At 37.4% G+C, this 13,735-nt stretch overlaps 3 protein-coding genes across 3 annotated transcripts; 1 reads left to right on the forward strand and 2 right to left on the reverse strand.

Annotated features, from left to right (window-relative positions):
• The first annotated feature begins 113 nt into the window (after positions 1–113).
• LOC107878795 (pectinesterase QRT1-like) lies at positions 114–3,410 on the forward strand. The gene is made up of 5 exons (XM_016725927.2): positions 114–504; positions 1,619–1,814; positions 1,897–2,100; positions 2,305–2,540; positions 3,263–3,410. The coding sequence occupies exons 1-5, from the start codon at positions 218–220 to the stop codon at positions 3,408–3,410; spliced, it is 1,071 nt and encodes a 356-aa protein (XP_016581413.1). The 5' UTR covers positions 114–217.
• An 80-nt stretch (positions 3,411–3,490) lies between these two features.
• On the reverse strand, positions 3,491–9,120 carry LOC107878794. The gene is made up of 6 exons (XM_016725926.2): positions 7,980–9,120; positions 6,812–6,876; positions 6,617–6,739; positions 4,874–5,611; positions 4,510–4,726; positions 3,491–4,412 (listed from the first exon to the last, which is right to left on the reverse strand). Exons 1-6 carry the CDS (start codon positions 8,275–8,277, stop codon positions 3,826–3,828), a joined length of 2,028 nt encoding a protein of 675 aa, XP_016581412.1. The 5' UTR covers positions 8,278–9,120; the 3' UTR covers positions 3,491–3,825.
• Positions 9,121–10,652: 1,532 nt separating this feature from the next.
• Positions 10,653–13,735, reverse strand: LOC107878796 (zinc transporter 11). The gene is made up of 3 exons (XM_016725928.2): positions 13,061–13,735; positions 11,497–11,549; positions 10,653–11,336 (listed from the first exon to the last, which is right to left on the reverse strand). Exons 1-3 carry the CDS (start codon positions 13,536–13,538, stop codon positions 10,809–10,811), a joined length of 1,059 nt encoding a protein of 352 aa, XP_016581414.1. The 5' UTR covers positions 13,539–13,735; the 3' UTR covers positions 10,653–10,808.

Here is a 13,735-nt window from a genome sequence, read left to right on the forward strand (position 1 = left end):
AGGTTCTTGATATTATGTAACATGCAAATTCCAACGTTCATAATCTTAGAAATATTAATACTATGAACAAAGTTTTTTTTTTTTTTTTATAAAATACCATACCACACGTACTAGGCTCTTTATATTTATTGCTTTCACTTCTTACTTGCTTTGCCCACACCTCTTCTTACCATCTTCATTTTTCTCATACAATTTTTTTTTTTTGGTTAATTTAGTGATGAATTTGAGTGATTTTAGCACTTGGGTTGTGATTTTTTTCTTGATTTATGGTGATCAATATTCATGTTACATTATTACATGGGATGATATGAAGGTGGATTTTAATAGTATGAAAAAAGATGAATTTATACGATCACGTAATTCTTTTTCTTCACAAAGACATAGAGTTATATTTGTTGATCAAAATGGTAAAGGAGATTCAATTACTGTTCAAGGTGCAGTTGATAAAGTCCCTATACATAATTTACAGAGAGTTATTATTTACATTCATCCTGGAACCTACAGGTAATTATTTTAATTTTTTTCGATGTTGCTCGAACTTTTTAAAAAAAATGTCGAGGAATGTGTGTTGGGTTCTCCAAAAGTATCCACATAGTAGTCTTCTTTATCTTCATACTGTGATTAATTTCTATGTTATTCGGGCTCTTCAAAAATGTCGACGAATGCGTATCGGATTTTCCGAAAGTATTTTATCTTTGGAGAATCAGACACTGTGTGACAATATTTTTGAAGAGTCTGAACAGACCAATCTAGGCTTGAATATATAAGGGTTTTGTAAAATTTAATTGGTTTAAATTGAATTGTTTGTGTGTGTTAAAAATTTTATACTAATTATGTACGAAAATTCAATTCTGAACTCAATTAGTGTAAGCTATATTCGACGATAATATATTTGAGTTTAAATTCTGTTTATTCAATCTAACGATGTAAAATATATTAACCCAATCAGAACACTTAAGAAGATAATGATTATAGTGTATAAACAAATTCATTGCATTATCAATGTAATTATACAAATTAAATTCATTATTCTTAGTAGTTTCTTGTGTTAATTACAAATATAAAAAGCTCATGTATTGATTCATATATACATTTTTTTTTTGTTCTTGTATTTTTTTTTTTTTAAGTTGGTGTAAATTGTAAAACCAAATTAAGCTTGAGGACGTGGGTACTAGAAATAGTTTACAGTTAACAAAATGATGATACTGGGTTACCAACCCCCCCCCCCCCCCCCCCCCCCCCCCGCACACACACACACACACAAAAATCAAAAAAAGAAAATTAACTTTTGTGTACTAATAAAATAACAACTTTTTAAAATTGATTTTTATATAGAAGATGTTGAATCTCCTTTGACTTTTTCATGTGTTTACGTTTCATATTATGAACCTCTTAGTAAAAACTCCGACTTTGCGTCATATATTGTAACCAGGGGCAGAGCTACCCTTAGTCCATGCATAGTTAAAATTATTTTTTATGTATACACAGTATAGATATTGAATCCCCTTTGATTAGTTCGTGTGTTTACTTCTGAACCCCTTAACGAAAATGCTGATTCCGCCACTATTTGTAACGTGTCTAATTTAATATTGTGAACATGTTGTATATTATTATGCAGAGAGAAGGTGAATATACCAGCATCAAAGCCATTCATATCATTAGTTGGTGATCATAACCAAACAGCCAGAACAATTATTTCTGGCCATGACAAAGCATCTGACACTGACCAATATGGTTCTATTTTAGGCACTTGTAGATCTGCCACCCTCACTGTTGAATCTGATTACTTTTGTGCTACTGGCATCACCATCGAGGTATGTATATACTATACTACAGTCAAACCTCTTTATAACAACAGTATATCGTCTGTTTGAATAATTATTTTTTTATTTTCAGAACACTATAATTCCAGATGCTAAAGGTGTTGGAATGCAAGCAGTGGCATTGAGATTAACTGGTGATAGATCAGTGTTGTATAGAGTAAGAATATTGGGATCACAAGATACACTTTTAGATGATGCTGGATCACATTATTTTTACCAATGTTATATTCAAGGATCTGTTGATTTCATTTGTGGAAATGCAAGATCACTTTATAAGGTACTTACTCTCCCTACCTACCAATGTTGCTCGGACTATCCTAAAATGTTGTTGTTGTGCCACTGTTGGATCGTTCAAATATGCACTGTTTTTGGCACACATGATCGGCATTTTGGAAGAGTCCGAGCAACATAGCTCCCTGCTAGCACATGTTCTAAGGATTTCATCAAGTCTAAGTTCTTTTTTCTTATATATTGTCAACAGAACTGTACACTACATTCAATAGCCAAAGGATATGGAGCAATTGCAGCACAACATAGAGACACAGCAAGTCAAGATACTGGTTTCTCTTTTGTTAACTGTAAAATCAGTGGAAGTGGCAAAATCTTTTTAGGCAGGGCATGGGGAGAGTATTCAAGAATTATATATTCCAAATGTGACATTGATGGTATTATTGATCCCAAAGGTTGGACTGATTGGAATCAACCATCTAGGCGCCAGTAAGACGATACAATCTTTAACTTATTGCACTTTTTGGTTCATCAGTCATTTAGTGTCCGGTGTCCGCAGTGCACCCTGAGACCTCTGGTTATGAATGCAGATATCATATTTAGTCATAGCAAACATACCCTCCTTTAAGTCAACTGGAGAATTTCAACAAGGCTGAACTTTTTGTAGGTGGTTATGAGGAGGGGCATGTTAGGAAGGGGGGCGTTGAGGCCCAAGTTCGTAGGTTTAAGAGATTGGCTTTGGATGGTTTCAGGCGGGGTAGAGTTAGGTCGAAGAAATACTAGAGGGAGGTGATTAGACGTGACATGAAGCAGTTACAGCTTACTAAGGACATGACACTAGATCGGAAGGTATGGAGGATGAAAATTAGGTTAGAGGGCTAGTGCGTGTGGGTGTAGCCTTACTAGTAGTCGTAGGGCTTTGTGCATAAATTGGAGTGTCCAGCTAGGAGAGTTTGGGTTGAGGGTGTGTTTTTGATTTGATAGTGTATAATAATACTTTGTGGATGTTTTATTTCGGTTATTTCATCTTCTTTCATGTTTTATTATGCCTTCATTTACTATCTTTTTATCCCGAGCTGGAGGTCCATCGGAAACGCCTTCGTTTACTATCTTTTCATGGACTCTGTATACTTGATCCTCCCCAGATCCCACTACTTGGGAATACGCCGGGTATATTGTTGTTGAACTTTTTGTATTTACTGTGTTTGTAGGCATGCAGTATTTGGAGAATACCAGTGTAGGGGCAAAGGAGCAAATAGAGCAGGTAGAGTGGCATGGTCCAAGACACTCAATGACTCTGAAGCACAGCAATTTTCGGATGTAGAATTCATAGGTGGACAACAATGGCTCAGACTCTGAAATAGGCTTATGAGCATTCCACTTTCATAGGTGTTGATCAAGAATCCACCACCCTCAATTTTGAAACATAGACCATATAGTGTGTCACAATGATTCCACCTTAAAACAATGGATTTTCAGCATGCAAGAATCTTAGTATGTAAGCGTATATTACATCGTGTGCAACGCACTTGCAAAACAATGTCTCGATAGTGATACTAAGATCCACGTTACAGATATCGTCTCCTAGTCATCAGAGAGTTTCTAATTGCTAGAGCATCTCCAGATTCTAACAAAGTTGCGAATAGAAAAAACTAATGACGACTCTGTACACCTAATACTACAAGCAAACCTCATTCAATCTCCATCTGTATGTACAGTTGAACTGCATCGGGTATACTTGCAACAAAGTGGCATCAGTTTTGGTGGTAAAACATCACGCCACCAGATCCATTACTTCTGTGTCGCGTTTTTTCCCATCAATCTCAGGTTCTGATGATTTTTCCCCGTTGCTATCCTTGTTAATTTCGTTGTCAATGTCCGTGTTGTAAGAATCATTATCATCGCTAAGGTGGCAGTCTAAGTCATGCTTGTCGCTGCCACTGCTGCTGCTGTTATTACAATCATTCTCATTGACTTTATTTTCAGTTGCATGCTTCTCGTCCTTGGTCAAGTCTATATCTCTAGAGGAGTTATCAGTTAGTTGCTTTTCTGTAATGTCGTCATCTTGCTTCTCATCATTGACACTGGTTGAATGTTTTGAATGGTGATCAATTGGTCTTACTTCTGCAAAATCACGGGCGGCTTCTTCATCCACACTACTTCCAAGAATTTTATGATCCATAGGATTAGCACGCTGGCGCTCTGAAGTAATACTTGATGATACAGAAACTTTGGTTTCTTGGATCAAAGATATCATTGAAAGAATATCCCTGTTTGTTTCGATATCTACCCATCGATCTCCCACCCAATCCCTTGAGATTCTTAGATTCTTTCTATCCATATTCAAGAACATCCTCTCACCTGATATTAAAATACGAGATAAACAGTTTTCGAAGTAAATAAAGAGAAATATGGTTTAACACTAGCAACAATATTGAAAAACTAAAGCAAAACTCACCAGGAACATAAACTCGATAGGTTTCCTTTTCTGATTTGTCTGCATCGACAATTATTCCCTCCCACCAACCATCACTCCACCAGGCATCAATAGGTGCTCCCACATCAAAGACGAGATCTTCCAGATCACAAGGACGGGAAGGCCTGATTGTCGGACGGTTTGAGTTCCTCATTCCAAGTTTATCAGGTCTGGCTAGTCTAAATGTGGGGATCCATTCCTATAAAGTTGATGAAAGTACAAAATTGATGTTAGTTCCTAAACATAACAATATTAACAAAATTTATGGTCCACATTGGTCCGGAATGGTATAATCATATTACTCTCGTACTTGAAATTTTTAACATGTAAAAATACTGAGGGATACCTCAAGGTTTCCGCATCCATCTTCATCCTCAATATCATCATACCTTATCTTCATCTGTCTCCGGGATATTTCCATAATTGTGCATCTGAACCAGCAGCCTCGGATCCCACTATCTTGGCTCAGACATTCTATCTTATCATTAACCGCAAACTTAGGAGTATGCCAGAGCACGCGTCCAACATCCCTATTGGAGTTAAATCTCCTACTTAAGAAACCATTTTTGAACCTCTTGTAAGACTCTTCATATGCTGTCATCTGATATTCCTTATATTTCCTTCTTGGCCTTTTCGCTCCAACTTTTACGTCATCCTTTGCACTAAATTCTTCATCTTCAAAGAAATCTGGACTGAAACATGAGAAAATTGATTGATCAAGGTACCCGCGCAATTTACCTAATTCAAAAGGTTTTACTCTGTTGCCCTTAAATTGTCTGAAGCAAAAATGTACTCTTGTTAGCAAGTCATTTGGGAAAACAGCTACACATTTCTCATAATGTTCCCGAGTTAAGACAATGGCCGGACCATCAATACACTCTGCGCTAATGACCTGAGCATAAGGAGTGATGAAAACCTCTCTAGGATGAGGATTTCTTAAAGAAACAACCCCTCTGACTTCCCTATTAAAGTGGAACCATCTCACTTTGACTTTTTTCTGGCCCTTCCGATCCTCATACATATCTTCAAGATATGCAACATATTGATTTTCCTTTTCAGCCATAACAAAGACGAATGCATGTACCTGGAAAACAGAAAAGGAAACAGACTAACAGCTGTAAACTAATAAATATGCATGTATATGGTATAGAGGTGAAGCATTAAAGAAAGTCGGATCATTTTTCTAAAGGTGGCGATGGAGGCAACTTTCTAAAAGGAATAAACTTGAAAAGGTTCACTTGATACATTTTACTTGTTTGAAGAGCTTAAATGGTAATTTATGTAAAGCCACACAGGCACGAGAAGGAAAAGGGAGGTACGGCACAGACAAAGCAATGCTTTAATTTATGGCAGTCGAGAGGACATTTTGAGGTGCACAAACACAAAGAGAGTTGCTAATATTTGATATTTCCACTTGTGTCAGAACTTCAGAGCTAAATGACTATCCATGTATAATGCTAAACCCTCCATCATCTCCACATATTTGGACGCAGAATTCTGAATTCGTCATCATTAAAATTAGAGGGAACAAAACAACAAGAATCTCTTTTGGGAACTGCCCATGTTCGCGACAAATTCGATACTTAGTCCATGAAAAACAAATACTTTGGTTTGAAGGCACACTGGGTCTAACTCAAGCCCAAAATGCTCACTCATGAGGAGTGAATTACCCAAGATCATAAAATGCAATTAATTTGCTTTACCACAATGTCAGACTCTTAACACCTCGCATGCCCAAAACTGAACATCTGGAGCATGAACGGACGATATAACATGGGGAACCAATATCAAGTAAACCAGTACTTGAGGCAGGTTTGTCTTTGTTGTAAAGAAAGGAGCATTGAGCAGAACTCAACCCCAAAAGCTAGCTCTTGTGGTGAGCATCGCTGAAAACTATCTAAGGAGACTAATCTCCCATTCCACAATGATGGGGAACTCTAAAGTATATTATACCTTATCCTTCGTCTCAAGTTTATCCCTGGAATAAGTTCGTTCAGCATCTAAGAAAATTACAAGTAAATTATCTTAAGCACTTCAAGTGAAAAAACATTGTAATTCATTCCTCGTACTGTCAGTCCAGGAAACTTACTGCAATTGTGATTCCATTCCGGCAAAATGTTGGGTAATGTTTGAGCTGTTTACTACATATCCATGGTTCACCTGACCAGACTATGTCAGAGGACTGAACTCTCAAGTTTCTTGGTATAGAACCCTGCCATAAAGGATCAGTCAGACATGTCAAACAGCAAGGAACTGACATGTTAGTGGTGTGCGAAAGTCGTACCTTGTTACTTGCCACATCGGTTGATTGGACACTGAATGGAGACATATGATCATCTTTTGGTGATTCTGCCATTACATAGAGCACATCTCAAACTTGTTTTTCCTTTACAACGATTCAAGACAGTTTTGTATGCAAATGTATATTTTCTCTAAAAATTTAGTAACTTAGAAGTCATAGATATCAAACGAAGAGCATCTTCAGCAGAGACTCCACTACTGTTTAGACTACACGGGACAGATGAAATAGTAAAAACCAACATTGCTGGGAATCATAAAAGAAAAATCACAGTTGTATAAAGCTAGCAACTGATGCTCCTTCAGTTGCGCCCAAGCCCAGCAGACAAGCGGTTGACAAGGATAGACAAAGTTCATCACATCAGAGAAGGCAAACATTATAGAAAATCACAGATATCCAAAAGCTTTATAGCATACAAACAAATATAACAGGAACTACATTAGTCACATATTTATGGAACTTAGGTGATGAGACTGTCATAGCAAAAGTCGAAACATATGAAGCCATGAAATATTTTCAAATCTTCTTCTTGTTCTTCTGCTAAAAGAAACATTTTCTCTGTCCTAATTTCCTGAATCCAGAATGCTCTACCTCATAGATGAACTATTTTTACTAAGAAATTACTTGGATGAACTACTATAGTAACTCCATCACATAAAAGATTAAGAAGGGCAACTTCAGGGAAATAAAATAGACCTCGTGAGATGGCATAAATAAAGCTAATTGGCATAACTACTTGGGCAGCCGGGTGCACTAAAGCTCCGGCAATGTGCGGGGTTCAAGGAAGGGCCGGACCACAAGGCTCTATTGTACACAGCCTTACCCTGCACTTCCGCAAGAGGCTTTCCACGGCTTGAGCCCCTATGACAACAACTTTACCCGTTACTCCAAGCCCCCCCACCCTTCCAAAAGGAGGGAGGCAACGCAAGGACTTCCAAGGGGGTCACCCAATTGGCAGAAGCACTTCATCAACCTAAATGGAGTTTGATAGTACATAATTGGGAAAACTTAAAAAGTAACTTCATCACATAAAAGATTAAGAAGGCCAACTTCACGTAAGTCAAAATCAACCTCATGACATGGCATATAATCACATACAAAGCTAATTGGCACAAATACTTCATCAATCTAAATGAAATTTGATAGAACATACTTGAAAAATCACTTTGTAAGTGTTGTTTTGATAGCATAGATGTGAGCCAATTCACCACTTCTCTCCTTGACCTCCATCTGAAACCAGAATAGACAGAGTCCTCAGCTGCATAAGCTTCCAAGAACTCGTCGGAAACGACATAGAACATATGCCTAACACTCCTTTCAGTTCCCACAACAGCAAGAATAGATTCCCCTGAAACATCCTTCAAGAAATAATGAACTACCCTGTGCCCCCTCTCCTTAGAAACAAATTGCTCCTTCCACTCCACAAAACAATGATCAATGCTACTACCCATCTTATATAGTACCCCAAACTTAGATCTTTTCAACTCTAAACCACCATATCCAGCCTCACAGAAACCCTAACTTGCAAACTTAAAGCACTATAACCCCCCCCCCCCCCTCCTTCTTACCTAAACTAAACTAAACCCCCAAACTTACCTCAAAACAACCTCGAAACAACAATCACTTCATCAAAGACACAATCTTGGTAACCTACTCTCAAACCCCACCATAAATTTAGCTTCTAACAACTCAAACAAACAATGGGTGTCTCGAAAAGCTCAAAACAAACACCCCCTTACAAAGATCTACAACAAATAACACACCAAACTCAAATAACTCAAGGGTTAGGACTCACAAAACCCCATATAACTTGGAAGGGTTTTTCTTGACAACAACCCAACAAGTAAAACAAGCATAATTAACTATAAAAATTGGCAAAAAGGAAACTTGGGTCCAAATTTCTTGCTAGTCAAACATAAGAGAACAAAAGATTATGCCTTTTAACTTTGGAATATATACAAAGAACACTCAAAAACATGGTGAATCTTGAAGTGTTGAGTGAAAAAGACAAGATTTTGGATCATGGGAAATTGTAAAAATGGAAAAAGAAGAGTTTGTAAAGTTCACATTCTATGAAACTTTGATGATGGTGGGTAGCTAGTCAAGTAAAACCTTCATAAAAATGCTTTGATCTTTTATTCTGGGGTATTTTATCGTGTAGGCGCTCAGAGAGTTTGTTTGGTGTGTAGGGTGGATTATAGGCCGTTGGATTATTTTTGGAGATTCTGATTGATTTGGTTGACTTGAGAGTCAATTTAGCTGTCATTTAGACCCTTGAGGACTCAAAATGTACACTTGTGCCCCACATAGTCTGACTTTGTGTGAAAAGGCTTCCTTATGAAAGCTGATATTATTTATATAGGATTAAAATTATTTATTTATTTATATATATCCCAGTGATTAAGTATCACGAGAAGCGGTACGGAGGACATGGTCCGTGATGGGAAGATGTGGAGGACATGAATTAGGGTAGAGGGTTAGTAGGTAGGATTGCGTTTTTATTAGTAGGAAAGAGTGTTTTGTGTGTAGTTGTGTCTGTAGTCATAGTGTTATGCATGTGTCTTGTAGTAATTTAGTGTTCGTGATGTTTTGGTGTTGTTGGTGATTTCGGATAGATATTTTATAGTATTAATCTATGGGTGTCTTGTTTCTTGTATCACTCCGTTGTGTTTTTTTATGTTTTTTGTTTGCTATATTGGCGGTTGTCCTCAACTGAGGATCTACCGAAAACAGCTTCTTTACTTCATTGATCTACCAAAAACGGCCTCTTTACTTCATCTGAGGTAGTGATATCCAAAACCACTTCGTGGGACACTGGGCATGTTGTTGTACATGTGACCAACTAGTATTTTAGTAATGGCAAGGCAAATACTGGTGAAATTTTTTTAAATTTTTTTTTTTTTTAAAAGGCAATTTGCAACTTCAACCAAATAGTGTCCAAACACTTGCCAAGTCATTTACTTTTATAGATGAGCAAAGTAGATAGTTCATACATTATGTAAGGCATTAATTGGACTCATGCAAATGTTGCCAAAGACATATGTTCAACACTACCTTCACATATTATAGTGCTTTATTCCAAATTTACAATAAATATTCTATTTGATACCAAGACATTTAGTCGGGGTCTATCGTAAACAACCTATCTACTTCTTCGTACGTAGTGATATGGACTGCGTACATTTTATCCTCCCCAGACCCTACTATGTGGGAGTATACTGGGTTTGTTGTTGTTATATACTAGGACATTTCAAAATGAAAAAACTTGCCTTATAGGCCAACATGATTTTTTTATGATAACCAGTATGAAACTTGGCAACAACAACAACTTACCCGGTGTATTCCCACCTAGTGGGGTCTGAAGAGGGTAGAGTGTACGCAGATCATATCACTACCTCAGGAGAAGTAGCGAGGTTGTTTCCGATAGAACCCTGGCTTAGGATCGATAACAGTATAACAAACATAAAAGATAAGTGCATATAAACTAATACGGTACGCAAAACAAAATAACAGTATAACAAACACAAAACATAAGTGTATATAAACTAGTACGGTATGCAAAATAAACTATCACCGCTAGCCACAAGCTAATACTACCGTCACAACACCACGAACAAGAAACTCCAGACACAAAGGAGCGCTCCCCTACTATTGCCGACGCACTCCCACCCCCTAACCCTCTACCCTAATCCGCATCCTCCACGCCTTCCTATCAAGAGTCATGTCTTCCGTAAGCTGTAACTGCTCCATATCATGCCTAATCACCTCCCTCTAACATCAAGTATGAAACTTGGCAGTGTTCCAATAAATCTTAAATAAGAGGGGATGATAAAGACAATCCTTGAAAGATCACAACTTAATAGTACTATACATGTCACTCTCATTATGATGTATACCAACTTTTTGGAATAACCAAAAGTATTCTGAAAGTAAAATGGAAACAATACTGCTAATGCTAACAAAATAATCAAAGCAATATAACTCAAGTGTCCCATATCATCACCACAGCAATTATCCCAACACCTAACAAAACAGCCAAGAACTTGAAATGAGACTTGTCAACCAGGACCATTTTCTCAGGCTTGTATCCTTTGGAAAGCAAATGATTAATGGAAACATATATGAAAACTCCACAAGCCAATCCCATCGATATAGCATAGATCCAGTCTGCAACAACCCCTTGAGTTGTGGCGTCGATTACGATTCCGATGGCAACACCAATTGGACTTGAGATGGCGAAGGCGAAAGCATATGCCGAGCACGATAGCAGGGGGCGATTAGGGATCATCCTGAGTAGAGCTATTCCCATTGCGATGGCAGCAAATATCTTGTGTAAACAGACAGTCCAAAGAGCTCTCCAAGCATCGGCTTGTGATTCGGCAACACCAATGGCTATTCCCTCGAAGACAGAATGGAAACATAGTGCTATGATCAATAAGATACTGTCACTGAGTGAAGAAGCTGTTGCAAGAGGTGCTGTCGATAAGTAATCTTCTCTGCCATCGGAGACCTGTGAAAGCAATTGAGACAAAACTACTTTAGCCACCCAAACAAGAATGAAATTTTGTCCAAAGTAGTGAACTTTACTGATTAGATATAAAGAATAAAAGGAATCCGAGCACACGAGAGGGTCCTTAGATTGAAAAAGACAAAGCAAGATCTTCTCTAACCTGTGTCTGCCCTTGTGTGACCGTCCCATTGCTTTTTCCATCTTCAGTATCACCTGGAAAACAACATGGGATTTGAAACATCAGCAAAGATTGCTTTATTGCAAAGAAGTTACTACTATACAACAGCGTAAAAGAAATCTAGACGATCAAGGCTATTTCTAAAGGTAATTACAGGTTACTACTCATAATAAGTGAAATTTGTAAATCAAAAAATAAGGTTCATAACATTGTCAATGGATGTAGTTTAAGATCCTATTGCATAACAGATTACGTGAACAGTTGTTTGCAAGATCGTCACTTTTCTATTAAACGTCCTTGCAATTGGCAGCTAAACAGAAATCAAACAAATTTTCCAGTTGATCTCAAGCTAAAACAAAGCTCAAGTTTGGCATTTTCTTTAACATCATGGACCATAACGCTTTCCTGTTACTCCAGATTAGGCTTAACTTGGAATCTAGTAAAAGTTCTACGGCCAACCTCACAATTAGGTGCACGATTCTTTTAGAAACAAAAACTATCAGATTTTAAGCGAAGCTCCAATTAACTAGAAAAAACAGAATTTTATTGAGCACTATGAGTAAGTTCTCCACATGTTTATTCTTTCTACCTTTTACAATGCTTCAACAGCAAACAAACAACAAATGATATAAAAAATTTCCACCAAACTAAACTAAAAATGATTCCAAACAACAAAAATGTTTAAAAACTCATTGGCCAAGATAGAAGAATAGAGAAAAATTCAAGTTCCAAGCCCAAAGCACATAGAACAATCAACCAAAAGAATACAAGAACTTGTCCTTGCAAATGTGTTTGACAACTGCTTGCTTATTAACTCTTAATCTGACTGAAGGGACGCCTTGGAGCAATGGTAACGTTGTCTCCATGTGTCCTATAGATTGGCCCTTCCCCGGAACCTGCTAATCCGGTATGCTTTATGCACAACCCTAAGTCTTAATCTGACCTATCTTCGAACCTAAACTAGATCAGACTAATTCCTTTCCAGAACTAAAACTTACATATAGAAAAAAGATTCACAGAAAGCATAAAGTTCAAATTTTTGTCTTATCAATCAAAGTGCTAAAACAACACATGCCAAAAACTTACTCCCTCCTCCAATTCATTTGTCTTACTTTCCTTATTAACTCGTTTCAACAAGAATGTCTCTCCCCTTCTTGGACAACTCTTTTAATTTCAGCTTTTCAGGCGTTACACTTAACATCACAACATTCCAACACCATAAGATTCAAAAGTTCTTCACTTTCTTAAACTTCGTGTCAAAAAGTCAAAATCAGACGAGTTGATAAAACAAGACAAAGCACAAACCTTGAAGCTGAACATCATTATTCTTGCCGCTCACCTTTTCATAAACAAAACAAATAACAGTATAACACAATCAGCCAACATAGTCATCAACTCTTTAATTTCAGCTTTTCACACGACACACTTAACATCACAACATTCCAACACCATAAGATTCAAAAGTTATTCGCTTTCTTAAACTTCGTGCCAAAAAGTCAAACTCAGACAAACAAATTAAAACTTAAAAACAAGACAAAGCACAAACCTTGGCGCTGAACACCATTATTCTTGTAACTCTCCTTGTCATAAACAAAACAGATAACACAATCAGCCAACATAGTCATCAAATAACCAGCACATGCCAACATATAAGCAAAAGGATACTCTTTACTCGTCACCACATCACCAAAAGTCTCATTAGCATCACTTAAGAAATGCATAAGCGCAGTTCCCAAGAAAACCCCACCAGCAAACTGTGTACCAAGAACCAAAAACCCCTCATTCCACTTCATAAAATAAGGTGATACCCCACCAAGAAATGTCCCAAAAAACACTATTATCAAACACCATATCTTAACTAAAACCAACGGCTTAGATCTCAAATGGGGTTTGTCTGATGGTCCAGATATATCTGAATCCACGTCAGCATCATCTCCTCCGTGTCCTCCGCCGTGTGCTGCGGTGGAGATGATGAGAAGGAGAAAGAGAGTTAGGAAGAAAAGGGGTTGTTGTAAATGTGCCATTGAAGTTGTTAGTGAAATTCATTGAAGATATTTTTATAGTTAGGTGAATTTCCAACTTTTTTTGTTGTAGTACTGCACGACAAAGAGATTTTAAGACAGGACAGATAGAAAACAGCGTACTGCAATGGAGAATTGTGACAAAGATATGGAAAAAGTACTATTAAAAAATTGTACTACTACTCCCTCCCTCCCACTTT

This window comes from Capsicum annuum, chromosome 7 (assembly GCF_002878395.1).
Source record: "Capsicum annuum cultivar UCD-10X-F1 chromosome 7, UCD10Xv1.1, whole genome shotgun sequence".
Taxonomy (NCBI): Eukaryota; Viridiplantae; Streptophyta; class Magnoliopsida; order Solanales; family Solanaceae; genus Capsicum; species Capsicum annuum.

What these genes read in the sequence shown, in the direction of transcription:
- LOC107878794 (XM_016725926.2), bottom strand. Translation starts at nt 8,277, where the DNA reads ATGGGTAGTAGCATTGATCATTGTTTTGTGGAGTGGAAGGAGCAATTT. An exon ending in GGAATGGAATCACAATTGCA is followed by an intron (nt 5,612 to 6,616) that starts GTAAGTTTCCTG and finishes TCTGTTTTCCAG; the next exon opens with GTACATGCATTCGTCTTTGT. An exon ending in ATGGATGCGGAAACCTTGAG is followed by an intron (nt 4,727 to 4,873) that starts GTATCCCTCAGT and finishes TCAACTTTATAG; the next exon opens with GAATGGATCCCCACATTTAG.
- LOC107878796 (XM_016725928.2), bottom strand. Translation starts at nt 13,538, where the DNA reads ATGGCACATTTACAACAACCCCTTTTCTTCCTAACTCTCTTTCTCCTT. An exon ending in TAATGGTGTTCAGCGCCAAG is followed by an intron (nt 11,550 to 13,060) that starts GTTTGTGCTTTG and finishes GTTGTTTTCCAG; the next exon opens with GTGATACTGAAGATGGAAAA. An exon ending in TCACACAAGGGCAGACACAG is followed by an intron (nt 11,337 to 11,496) that starts GTTAGAGAAGAT and finishes TTGCTTTCACAG; the next exon opens with GTCTCCGATGGCAGAGAAGA.
- LOC107878795 (XM_016725927.2), top strand. Translation starts at nt 218, where the DNA reads ATGAATTTGAGTGATTTTAGCACTTGGGTTGTGATTTTTTTCTTGATT. An exon ending in CTACTGGCATCACCATCGAG is followed by an intron (nt 1,815 to 1,896) that starts GTATGTATATAC and finishes TTTTATTTTCAG; the next exon opens with AACACTATAATTCCAGATGC. An exon ending in ATGCAAGATCACTTTATAAG is followed by an intron (nt 2,101 to 2,304) that starts GTACTTACTCTC and finishes TATTGTCAACAG; the next exon opens with AACTGTACACTACATTCAAT.